The sequence below is a fragment of the Typopeltis vanoorti genome, chromosome 12 (genome assembly GCF_054136105.1).
Source record: "Typopeltis vanoorti isolate ZY-2024b chromosome 12, IOZ_Tvanoo_1.0, whole genome shotgun sequence".
NCBI classification, from domain to species: domain Eukaryota; kingdom Metazoa; phylum Arthropoda; class Arachnida; order Uropygi; family Thelyphonidae; genus Typopeltis; species Typopeltis vanoorti.
Window position 1 is genome coordinate 130,246,136 of NC_143560.1, and position 13,120 is coordinate 130,259,255.

A 13,120-nucleotide genomic window follows, 5' to 3' on the forward strand; every position below is an offset into this window, starting at 1 on the left:
AAAGCTTTTTCAGGGAGCTGGAGCCCTATGTGAAAGGGAGAATCAAACATCTGAGAAGACCTATCAGACTTCTAGGAATATCCCCCTCTACCGATTTTCATGCAACAAAATCGGTAAGATTGAAGGTAAGATTACCTGATTTTGATATGTACATATGGCATAATTGTATAGTCTTGAAAGAAACTCCCTCCCACAGCTAAGACTGATTCTGTGAGATGACTTCCTTACAAAATATAATTTCTCATGAAATTATTCTAGAGGGGAAGTCCGCTTTCAGGAGATAAGGAGAAGTAAGAAAGGGAGAAGGGGATCACGAGCTCAGAGTAAGAGAGAGATGCTCATATGTATTGGAAATCCCAAGGGAGAGAGTAAGGAAAAAAACCAATGGAGGGAGACACTGAGCATGGTGCAGTTACTAGGTCAGAATGTAGTAAGATCTCCTTGTCGAAAGTGCTAGAATGTCCTGATATATTTGACCTAAAAGTAGGAGGGACACACACAGATGAAGAAGGTACAAACAAGTGTGAGAATGAGACAGGGGAGGATACGTTGGCAGTCAATTATGCATGTATTAAGCAGAGACCAATGACCTCCTATAAGAAACTAAAGGATAACATGTACATAACTCGGGGAAACAAGATAGTCTTGACAGTACAAGTTGTAGGAAAGGAAGAGCAATTAGAAAGGATGCAGAGCCTGTTTTCTTGCCTAAGCATACGTTAAAAGTTAGACCCAGGCAAGATGGAAGGGTCATTCCCAGAAGATTGAGGGACGTCTAAAAAGAAATTTTCTGAAAAAAAAAAAAAAAGTTTTTTCTAGAAAGGGGGGGGGGGGGGCCTTTGTTACATCCTGAATGAAGAACTTTTAAAAGGAACCAATTCATTCAGGATTTAACAAGTCAAAAAAATCAGCTTATAAAAAAAATTGTACTCGAGCAGAAGAAATAAAGCATAACTGTAAATAGAAATAGAATTACCTCATTTTAGTAGAATTGCAATACCGTGTAAAGAACTTTGTGTATAAATTAGTATTATATGAATGCATCATGTATACAATGAATGGGTAAATTAGATGTAAACAATAGTCCAACCGTCACAGGCGGGCCTGAGGCATTGGCAATCTTGGAAAGCAACACACGTTCGTTTCCCGGAAGACTCTGCTAGAGATCTCGCGATGTGCCGAAATCCCTGCTGACGAAGAAAGTAGCAGGTGGGAAAAGATCGCAGAAAGTAAGAGGGTGCTATTGCAGCTAGTAACGGGGTGCTAAAAAAGGGGGGGGGAAGTGAAGGGAGAATAAAAAGGGGTTGCACCCCTTTCTCTGGGCTTTTTTTTTTTTTTGCCTATTTTGCTGGATAGTGATTCGATTTATCCCGTGGACTGGAAGTTCCTGATGGTGTTTCTTGGCGATAGTACAATATCGGACGGTGTGCCTTTCCCTTCGATGTCTGAATTTCCCAGTACTAAATCGTGAGATGTCGGCATGTGCTGTCTTCGCTCCTTCGCCGAAAGTTCCGATGGAATAATATCGCGGACGTATCCTATGAACCGGCAGTAGAAACGAGGATGGCCCGAAACAGATCCAGAATTGACGCGGGAACAATGCCAGGTGCATCTGATGACTATAGTCCACAGGTGGACTGTTGACACTTCCATAAGCCTGCGTCCACCACGTGGACGCAGGCTTATGGAAGTATCAAGAGGTAATTCAAACAAAGACAGACACTTCAGACGGACCTAGAGATCCTGCCCCAAGAAATGGTAAAGTACAGATTTTGTTGTATAATTACCCATTCAGTAAAAGGGAAAGATCATTGTAGTGTAATTATCGAGTACAGACAGTATTTAAAAACTTTATGTGAGATTATTTAGCAGTGACTAATGTCCATAAGACAAATTATCTGGAATGATTATAGATGATTGTGACTAGTTTAATGTGCAAGACTAACATAGTAGGTAGAATATTGATTAGAAGTGTATGATGTGTATATTATGTGTGTTTAATCTCTAACTTAAAAGAAGGATTTATTGTTTATGCATTAGAGTATTAATCAGTTTGATACAGTTTGATTTAGCATGTCATTGAACTAATTGAAAGTGAGATTGGTCTAAGTGTATATGTCTTTAGATTCCAATAAATATGTTTTTCTTCTATACCTGAGTTTTGCCTGTGATATGAATCAAAACTACCACTCATTAATCTGAACCATGGGGGGGGGGGTTTGAAAGAAAGGTATAACATGTTGTTATAGTGGTTACGACTACAAACCAGAATTTACTTAACCACAGTAAAGCATTTAATTTATGAGTTTAAGCACGAAATTTATTCACCTATGTGCACCAAAAGTCTCCCTGAATAAGAGTTCCCTCTATTCTAAGATATTGGCTGGTGCAGCTTTAAAAAATAAATTTGTCAATATCTGAAGAGGAGACGTCCCCAGAAAGAAATTAGAGGATTCGTTTCTTTTAGCGTTAAAGGAATAACCTTTAACAGTCAGCGTAAGCACGTGAGTAAAATTAGGAATTGGCTAGAGATATAGAATTTGCTTTCCTTATAGAATGAACACGTAAGAAGTGATACAGATATTAGACTCAGGGAAATTTTGTAAGTCTTGTAGTTATTTTAGAGAGGTAAATTCATAAAGAAAGTAAATTATTTTAGGAAAAGTGATGACATAACTATCTATTGCTAAATTCATATTCAGTTCATCCATCAGCTCTAGTACCTCCTCTTCATACATCTGAATTTCTCCTTCCACTGTAGAGGTATAAGACTTAATAAGATATCATTGAGGTAATGTTGCATTTACCAGGTTAATAGCTTTTAGTAAAATTGGCACTAATTAGTTGAGCAATTTCTTCTGTATTTTCCACCTGCATACCATCTGCATTTACGAGATTTATGGTTTCACATTCAGTCTTTAGCTTTGATGAGCCAGTTTACTCTTCTGGCCTGAACCTTATACTTTTTGTAACTGATGTCATCCTTATGCACAAAAATCTCTTGCTTAATAAGATTGCACATCCATTTCACTTCCATCCTGTTTATTCTTTGAACTCTTGAGTCTCAATTTAGTTGGATTAATGAAATGGCCACACAGTGATTTTGCAAAGCATTTGACAGAATCCCGCATGGAACTCTGTAACACAAATTAAAACAAATGGGGATGGATATGACACTGGTTATGTGGATAAGAGGGTGGCTGCTGGACAGATATAAAAAAGTGACATATGGAGGGGCAGAATCAAGGCAAAAACAGGTATTTTTATGTTTATTTTATTTTTATTTTTTATTTTTAGGATAAATAGTAGCTCAAGTTTAGAAACACTAATAAATGGCTCACTATTTATTGTTTAAAATGATGAACAATAAAAATATATTCTCGTGGAAAGGCTTAGACGTTGGTTATGCATTTTCACTATATTATTTCAGGAAATTACAACGTACTAGGATATACATTAAAATAAAAATTTGACCATGCTCTGGATACCTGCCATAGAATACGGTGGAAAAAAGCCAGGATAATACACCGTAGCAAATACAGATATGAAAGGCTTTTCATAGAATCAGCTTCAGCCTTAAGAAACGAGCCAAACCTCAACATATTTGGCTGCATGAAACTTCCTCAAATTTGGGAACCCTACATCAGAAGACCTTCAGCCCAATCGCCCAAGAATACCAACATTGCCATCTAGAGGGCACCATCAGGACTTTAGGAGAAATAAGAGCTTCATACTTCTTGCTCATTTATTGTTTTGCTGTGCCTGTGTGCACGTATCTTGTACCTAAGTTCTTGAAAATGGCAGTGTGACATTGCCAAAATATAAAAATATATTAAAATTTATTTTAATGTATATCCTAGTACGTTGTAATTTCCTGAAATAATATAGTGAAAATAAAAATATATATTATATGTGTGTGTTTCTTGCTCCTATAAAAAAAAGGTTATGCTCATACCACAAGTGTTATTTAAGTATTTCTAATTCTTTTGCAATAAATTAATTTAGTTTAAAACAATTCTAGTTACTCAAACTTTTATCATCATCATCATGTTCGCTGGATATCCACAGATGCCATATGGTCACTCTGATGCTCGGTGATGTACCACACTAGGCCTTGCCATGTAGTCCTGTTGCATGCTTTTCTGGAGGCTTCAACTCTCTGAAGACCAGTCACTCTACACACACACCATGCATCCATCCATCTCATTGACAGTCTATCCCTTCCTCTTTTTCCAGGAACTTTACCTTCTATTACTGTTCTGAGGAGTCCTGCATCTATCCTTTCAATGTGTCCAAAATATTTTAACTTTCTTCTGTCAATATCCTTGAGGAGCCTTAAAGTTCTGCAGATCTTTTCTAACACTCATTCATTTGTACGCCTTTCAATATATGATATCCTCAACAGCCTTCTATAACACCACGTCTCAAAAGCAGCTATTTTTTTCTTATCAGACTTCTTTAGGTCCAAGTATCACATCCATAAGTCACTGTTGGAAAAACAACTGCATCCGAAATCCTCAGTAATGGATCCCAGGTACTCAAACTTGCTGACCTCCTCAAATCTTTCTCCATTAAGGTACACTTGTTTTTCAGGATCTTCCCGGTTGGTATGTCCTTTGAGAACCATAATCTTTGTCTTAGATTACTGATCAATCTACTCCTATCCTAATTCCTGTCCTGAGCTCATTCAATGCTTCGCACATGATGTCCTCTGCATATATACTAAACAAGTGAGGAGAAAGTAAAAATCCTTGCTTAACTCCTTTTCTAACCTGAAGCCAATCAGTTTGATGGTGTGTTGAGGGAAAACCCATTATTTTCATTACTTCTCACAGTTTCACATGCTGAACACAGTCAAAAGCTTTAGAGTAGTCTAAGAAACACATTACCAGAGGGAGTCTGAATTCTTTATACTTTTCTATGATCTGTCTAAGGCAAAGGATCTGATTTCTGGTGTCCTTACCTTTCCTAAAACCTGTTTGTTCCTCTAGCATCTCTGCATCAACTTTGACCTTAATCCTATTTAGCATGATCTTCAATAAAATTTTGCTTGCATGAGATATTAAACTAATAGTTCTATAGCACAGGCAGCCCTCGGTTTATGACGGTTCAATTTACCTTGATTCACAGTAACGCCAGATGCCTCTACGTGCTTTCTTACTGTAGTGTGGTCTGACTGAGAAATGACACTAGCAAGTACTCTAGTGTTTGAGTCTTTACCGAGCTACTACGATGTATATGTATCAAACCTAGTTTTGCTCTTGAATCTACCTAATAGTACTATTTAATTTTTTTTGCATACATACATATTTAAATTGATAAAGTACATAATTACATACCATGTCTGATAAAAGAAGTGCAGAAAAGTTAGCAGAACTTGGTGTTAAGAAGGTACGGAAATCAATCACACTTGAAAACAAGATGGAGAGGATTCGAAGAATGGAAGATGGGCAGACATGTGCTAATGTTTGTAGAAGTATGAACTTAACTCCATCAACTGTTACTACAATTCTGAAAAATGCAGATAGAATAAAACAGCCTGCGCAACAATCTACGGCAGTACTAAATGCAAAACATGTAAGTTATAGCAGGGGTAAACTTCATGAAAAAATGGAAAAATTATTATCATTATGGGAGGATGACTTGAATCAGAAAAACATTCCTCTGACACAGGCTGTTATAACTGAGGAAGCAAAAACAATTTTTGAGGATCTTAAAAAGACAGATGGAGGCGAAGAAACATTTTTAGGAAGCAAAGGTTGGTTCATGAGATTTAAGTCTCGAAGTAAGTGCCATAGTGTCAAATTTCATGCTGAGGCGGCAAGTACAGATGTTGCTGCAGCGGCTGCTTTTCCTAAAGAATTTCAAAACTGTGTAGAACAAGGAAGTTATCCTCCTGATCTCATTTTTATTGTTGATGAGACTGGGCTCTACTGGAAAAAAATGCCATCACGCACCTTCATTTCTTGTGAAGAACGTTCCACTCCAGGTTTTAAAACTGCAAAAGATAGACTTACGCTTTTGTTGGGTGCAAATGTCTCCAGAACTTTGAAGCTTAAGCCAATGTTGGTGTACATTCACAGACATCATGCACCTTAAAGGTCTAAAAGCCCCATGCTGCAGGTCTATTGGAAATGGAACAAGAAAGCTTGGGTTACACAAGACTTTTTATAGATTGGTACACAAATTATTTTTGTCTTACCGTGCTTTGCTTCAGTAAAGAAAATGATTTGCCAGCCAAGGCATTGCTTCTATTGGATAATGTCCCTGGATATCCTCAAAATCTTGCTGAAGTAAGAACACCATTGGATGTCAAGGTTGCTTACATGCCCCCAAAAACAACATCGCTTTTCAATCTAATCTTTTCAATCAATAAAAGGATCTAATCAATGTGGTGCCTTCACCTATCAGTGTTAGATATCCAAGTATAGGTTCATTGTGGATGTTTTTCTGGAAGCAGGTATTGGTAATAACTGATCTGTTAGCATGGGCAAATTCCAAGTCTTTCACCACAGGTATTACGTTCCCCCAGACCAAACATGCCTAGCTCTCATACTCTTTCCCACGTTTGCATTAAATCTCCTAAGATATAAAATGATTGTCAGACATACAAAAATATTTTGGGAAAATTTGAAGAAAAGAGCAAAACTAATAATAATGGCAAATACCTGTTAGATTTCTACACAGAACATGGATTGGTTATTGCTAACCCAATGTTCCAACATAAAAATGTGCAGAAATGCACATGGAGAGAAGAGGCAAGGAATAAGAAAAGTCTCATTGACTGTGTTATTGTTGATAGTGATGTTTTCCCGCTGGTGCAGGACACCAGAGTGTACAGAGAAATTGGAAGTGATCACTATTTAATCTTGAGCACGATAAAATTGAATTTCATATTGAAAAGAAGCACATGCAAGAAAGTTTTAAAGCGAATAAAAGTTGAGTAGCTCTCAGATGTGAAGTGTAGACTAAAATACACAAACATTATTCAAGAAAAAATGAGAGTTTGAGAGCAGGAACCAAATCTTGGAGATTCACTGGTAAGCCTGCAGAAAACACTGATTGATTCAGCCAGAGAGGCATGCGGTAAGGTTGTGTGCAAGGATAGATAAATCAGAACTTCATTGTGGACACAGGAAGTTAAAGAGGCAGTGAAGGAAAAGAAGAAAGCATATCAAAAGTTCCTGGCAAATAAGTCAGTTTGTGCTCTTAGAGAATACAGAGACAAATGTAAGAAAGCTAAACACTGTGTAAAACTGACTAAACAAAAGTCATGGGAGCACTTTGACAAGAACATAGAAAATAAATATCAAGAAGATAGCAAGATATTATGGAGGTTGTTGCAGAAGATCAGAAATGGAGGAAAGAGTGCTGTAAAAGGAATTAAAGATGATAAAGGTGACATGAAAACGGAAGAAAAAGATATCCTTGAAGTATAGAGTAATTACTTGGAAAAACTGCTAAATGAAACAAGCAGTGATGACAGCACAGTGATAAAAAACACTGACCAGGCATGCAGTCAGGAATACATGTCTATGCTTGAAGTAGAAAAAGCCATCAAAAGCCTGAAATATGGAAAGGCAGCAGGAGTAGGACATTCGACCAGAAATGCTGAAGTATGGAGGTATAAAAGTCATACAGTGATTGCACTGTTCAGAAGGCCTGAACAGAGGGAAAAATTCTAGATGATTGGAGTAGAGCTCTCATAGTACCTATATATAAAAAGGGAAATATAACTGAATGTGAGAATTACAGAGGCATTTCATTACTGAGTGTTTCTGGTAAAATATATGCAAGTATACTTGAGAAACCATTGAGACGGATTCTGGAAGAGAAGCTTGGTGAAGAACAAGCTGGCTTCAGGCCAAATAGAGGCTGTCAGGATCAGATTTTTCACTTTACGACAAATAGTTAAGAAATCATGGGAATATAACAAAGATCTGTATTTAAGTTTTGTAGATCTGGAAAAGGCATATGACAAGGTGCCAAGAGAGAAGCTATTCAAATCGCTAAAGTTATATGGTGTTAATGGGGCATTATGTTAAGCAATACTTAGCCTTTATTTGAGTTGTAAGTCAGCAGTTAGAATTGAAGGAAGTATAGGAAGATGGTTTAATGTTAAATCTGGTGTCAGACAGGGATGTACATTTTCCCCCTCTCTTATTCATTATCTATGTGGATGACATTATGATGGAATGTGTATTAATCATGATATCATAATTGGAGATGTTAATCTCTGCTCTTTGCTTTATGCGGATAATGTTATACATCTAAATAAATCCACTAGAAGTCTGCAAGATTCCCTGACTAAATTGAATAACTGTTGTAATAGATATGGTATGAAGGTCAGCAATAAAAACACAAAGTCAATGAAAATAGGCAGAATCATTGAAAATGTCAACTGTGTTGTGAATGGAGAACCTGTGGAACAAGTAAAACATTTCAGCTACTTAGGCATGATTTTTACTGAAGATGGTAAATTAAATGTGGAAATAGACCAGAATCAACAAAGCTGGTATGGTAGGAAGTCAACTGAATAAATTTATATGGAATAAGTGAGAAATTAGCCACACCACTAAATTAGCTGTATACAAGACAATGTTTAAAACAATTTTAACTTATGGATCTGAGAGCTGGGTTAGAAGTAAAACACTTCATCAAAGACTAGAGACCACAGATATGAGAGGCCTGAGAAAGATTAGGTGCATGAACAGGTAGCATCAATGTATATATCATATTGAAAACAAGGATATTAGGAAAAAACTTGGTATTGTCAAGATCCAGGAATGCATTAGCATTGCTAATTTTAGGTGGTATGGTCACTTAAGCAGAAAGGGAGAGGAAAGATAAGCAAAACAAGTGTTCTATGCCAGGTTGGCAGGAAAAAGATCCATAGGAAGACCAAGATATAGGTGGATTGATACAGTAAAAAGTGCATTAGAAGACAGAAATATAAGACTTGATAATATTGAAGTTTCGATATTTAACAGACTGATTTGGAGGAAAATTGTAGATAGGAAGTTAGTAATGATGTAAGTTGTTGATGTAGTACTATCATATCCTGTGCACCCCTTGAGTGTATATATCAGGAATTTGATGATGATGATGTTAAGTATGTCTCTCCTTGATAAGCTGTTCAAAACAGTCTGTAAACTTTCATAGAATTCCTCACTCTCTTCTTCAGGCCTATCCGTGTGTGGTGCAAAAACTACCATGATTGATACATTGGTTGTCTGAGCCTTAATTCTATTAGAACATATCCTATCAATAACAGAGTTATAACCAAGAAGGCTTTTTCCTGAGCTGTGTTTAGTATCACAGCTACCCCATGATGCTTTGAATCTCCACCTGATATTTAACAACTAGCTTACCATCCTGTCTTTTGAAGTGACTTTCTTCATTCCATCTGAAATCTATAATTTCCATGATGTTAGTTTTATTCCTATCCATATCTTTACAGAAAATCTCAATAGTACTCATCCGTGGACCCTGAAAATTCCCATGTGCCTATGTAAAATTCCCTTCTAAGATTAATCCTGTACCTTCTGTGTTGCTCATTCACAATATCACTGACTTTTGTTGGAGACTGTAATATACTTCTCGAACGGGACCCTCTGCCTAAACCCTGAATGTGGATCTGATTATTCTGTGCATTAATCGATACAGCATACAGTATTATAAGATACAGCCATATTAGCATTTTGGAGTGAAGTGAAGAAGATAGTGGTAGGGTTGCAGAGTCCCTTTCAACATAAGATGAAATGAAATATAAAAATCGGAAAGATTCACCCCTAACCATCGAATATGCTAATAGTATTGGGGGGGGGGGGAAGAAAGAAGGAAAAAAAGGATGGACTAGTCGACAAATAATATAACAGGTGTATATTACATGAAGTAAGACATGGTCCAGCATCAGGTACCTTGGGTTTGCGAACCCTATACTCACAAACATTATCCCTTGAGGAACTTTTAAAATATCATTTATCGATACTAATAAGATGAGAAATGTAATACAAAGAGACATTGTTTAATAATTATAAAAATGTGCAAATATAATAATTTACATTAAAAATGTCAGACAGGATATACCTTTTCTCGCTCTCTCTTTCTCACACACACAAATTTAAATTTAATTCCAGGAATCAAAAAAGTTTTCTAACAAAGAAAACCAATTCATTCTAAATCCTTTCTAGGGATGACAACTTCAGCTATCCAATACAATTAGTTCACTCTATTTCTAATATAATATGAGCGCCATCTCGCTAATTCATTGGCTAAGTTGGTAGTTTTAACCTTCTGAATGTATGGAAACATTAAAACTAAATTAATACTGTAGTAAATTTCACTTATTTTAGGTTTAATTATTTCACAAAAAATATGGAAAATATGAAAGACTAATTGAATAATGTTTTGAAACATTATTATTATTGTTAGCATCTGACCTCCATGGAGTCAAAGACTCATCATGGAAGGTACACACTATCACAACATAAAGATCATCCAATCACCTTAAACTGATTCCATGTGTCTACATTCACAACGTGCTCATGCAATGCATTCCACTCACCAAACCACTATTCATGCAAAGAACCTACTCCTCATTCCTCTGCTCACACTTTCCTTATACAGTTTCCAGGAATGGCCATTTACTTTATTCCCTTCTCCCATTCTAAGAAAAACCTCATCCATGTCAACCTGATAGTAACCCTGAATACCTTATATGTCTCAATCATATCCCCTCCCTCATCCTCCTATTAACAAGGCTTTGCAATTTATATTCTCTCAATCTGTCCTCGTACTCTACATTACACAGATCACTGACCACCTTTGTGAATCTTCTGTGGACCCTTTTTAACATATCCTCTTCACCATGAAAACCCAGTGACCAAATCTCTGTGCAATAATGAGTCCTTATGCAATCTATTCAAGTTATCCTGTAAGGCCATAACATATGCTTGACTGCATTGCTCTCCCCAATTTTGCATCAGCTGCATATCACTAGTTAAACCCTTCCTAATAACATTAAGATACAAATTGAACAACAATTGTCCCAAAACTGATCCCTGTGACATACCACTAGTGATCTTTCTCTTTTGGAGTAAGGTCATTAGTGGTGCACTCACAACTTTTTGATACCTATCTGACAGCCAGGCACTGATCTAATTCAGAAGTCTCCTTTCTTTTAGTGTTGCACGGTGATCAGTATTAATTTTAGAAATTATGGACTTTACCTAGCCATGAAATTAGCAGCGACACTCAAGTAGTTGGTAGGTCACTCCCCCTCCTGTATCAGAAACCCACAACACTTCATAAACATAATCAAAGACATTACATTAGAAAAAGATGATTTATTAGTCAGTTTTGACATCTCTGTCCTCTACGAATGTCCCATTCAATGACACAATCCATCCTTTACAGAACAAATTCCCTCCCGATATCATGGCTCTCTTTACTCATGTATTACGTTCTGGTTATTTTGTGTGGCAAAACGCTTTCTACCTACAAAAAGAAAGCACAGTCTATGGACCAGAGTGGCTTTCTAGATTTGAGGCGAAGACTAGGTGGGTTTATGAGAGTCTGGTGCAGGGGCAGGAGTGGATTGCTCGTTGCTTTATTAAATTCCTTAATCGAGGCTTGTCTTCTCCGTATGTGTGGTGGAGCAATGTTAGATAGAACAGGCAGCCAGGAGAGAGGGATACTTCTCACTGTCCCACTAATTGTGCACATGGTAGAGTTTAGCTGGGTGTCTATAATGTTAGTGTGTGTACTTCTTTCCCAGACAGGGGCACAATATTCTGCTGCAGAGAATGCAAGGACTAGTGCAGACGACTTTAGCATTTCTGCACCACAACCCTGGGTTGGTCCAGCAAGCCTTGAAATGATATTATTTCTGGTTTTAATTTTATTGGAGAGGTTGATGATGTGCCTTTTATAGGTTAGGCTTCTATCCAGGCTCACTCCAAGGTGAGGCTCGTGTTCTACCATTTTTCCACAGAAAGAAAGGTTGAGTTGTCGATTTGCCTCTGCATTGTACAGGTGAAATACTGAGGACACTGTTTTCGTTGGATTTGGCTTCAATTATCACTGCTTGAAGTATTCTTCCGGGGTGTTCAGGTCTCTATTCAAGGTTGATTCTAGGTTGGTAAAGGAGGTGGATCGGTGTACATATACTTGCTTGATCTGTTATGAGTTAGATCATGCACGTAGATGTTAAAAAGTATAGGAGATAACACAGTGTCCTGAGGAAGACCGTTTTGAAGGAATCTGAGCCTGCTCTTTTTTCCACCAATAAGGACCGGGATCTTTCTGTTGGAAAGATCCCGGTCCATATTGGTGGGAAAAAATTCATTTTTTCCCACCAATATGGACCATTTTCCACCAACACAAGAAAAAGAGAATAGATTCAAAAAGTTGTAAAGTTTTTTTACACTTTATAATATTTCCTAGTTTTAGGAGGATGCCCCTGTTACATTCTGAATGAAGAATTTTATTAAAGAAATAATTCATGCAGGATTTAACAAGTCAGAAAATTCAGCTGAGAGAAAAAAACTTGTACTGGAGCAGAAGAACTAAAAATGTTAACTGTAAATGGAAATAGAATTACTTTAATTTAGCAGAATTGTAAGACCATGTAAAGAACTTCGTGTATAAAGTAGTATTATATGAATGCATAAATTAGATGTAAGCAATAGTCCAAAGGTCATGGGCAGGCGTGAGGCATTGGCAACCTAGGAAAGCGACGCACATTCGGTTCCTGGAAGACGCTGCTATGATCTCACGATGTGCCGAAGTTGCTGTGGTCGATGAAAGTAGCGGGTGGGAAAAGATCACAGAAAAAAAAGTAAGAGGGCGCTATTGTGGTAAGAACAGTGTGCAAGAGGGGAGAAGTGAAGGGAGAATAAAAAGGTTTTGCACCCCTTTCTCAAGGCTTTTTTCGCCTGCTTTCCTGGATGATGATTTGACTTCTCTTGTGGCCCGGTGGTTCCTGATGGTGCTTCGTGGCGATAGTTCAATATCGGAGGATGCACCTTTCCCTTCGATGTCTAAATTTCTGTCGGTACTAAAGCGTGAGATGTCGGCTTACATTGTTTTCGCTGAAGGTTTCGATGGAATAATATTG

General features: G+C 37.3%; 1 protein-coding gene across 4 annotated transcripts in view; it reads left to right on the plus strand.

Moving 5' to 3' along the window:
• The window catches only part of LOC150101225 (asparagine synthetase domain-containing protein 1), a 311,734-nt gene that overhangs the window by 271,293 nt on the left and 27,321 nt on the right, over positions 1-13,120 (plus strand). The window contains exon 12 of one of the 4 annotated variants that reach the window (XM_090402012.1): positions 3,431-3,782. The exons of the other annotated variants lie outside the window; for them this stretch is intronic. Coding sequence (XP_090258138.1) covers positions 3,431-3,473 — 43 coding nt within the window. The 3' untranslated portion in view covers positions 3,474-3,782. Of the gene's footprint in view, positions 1-3,430; positions 3,783-13,120 lie in introns of those variants that run through there. 4 annotated transcript variants of the gene reach the window in all.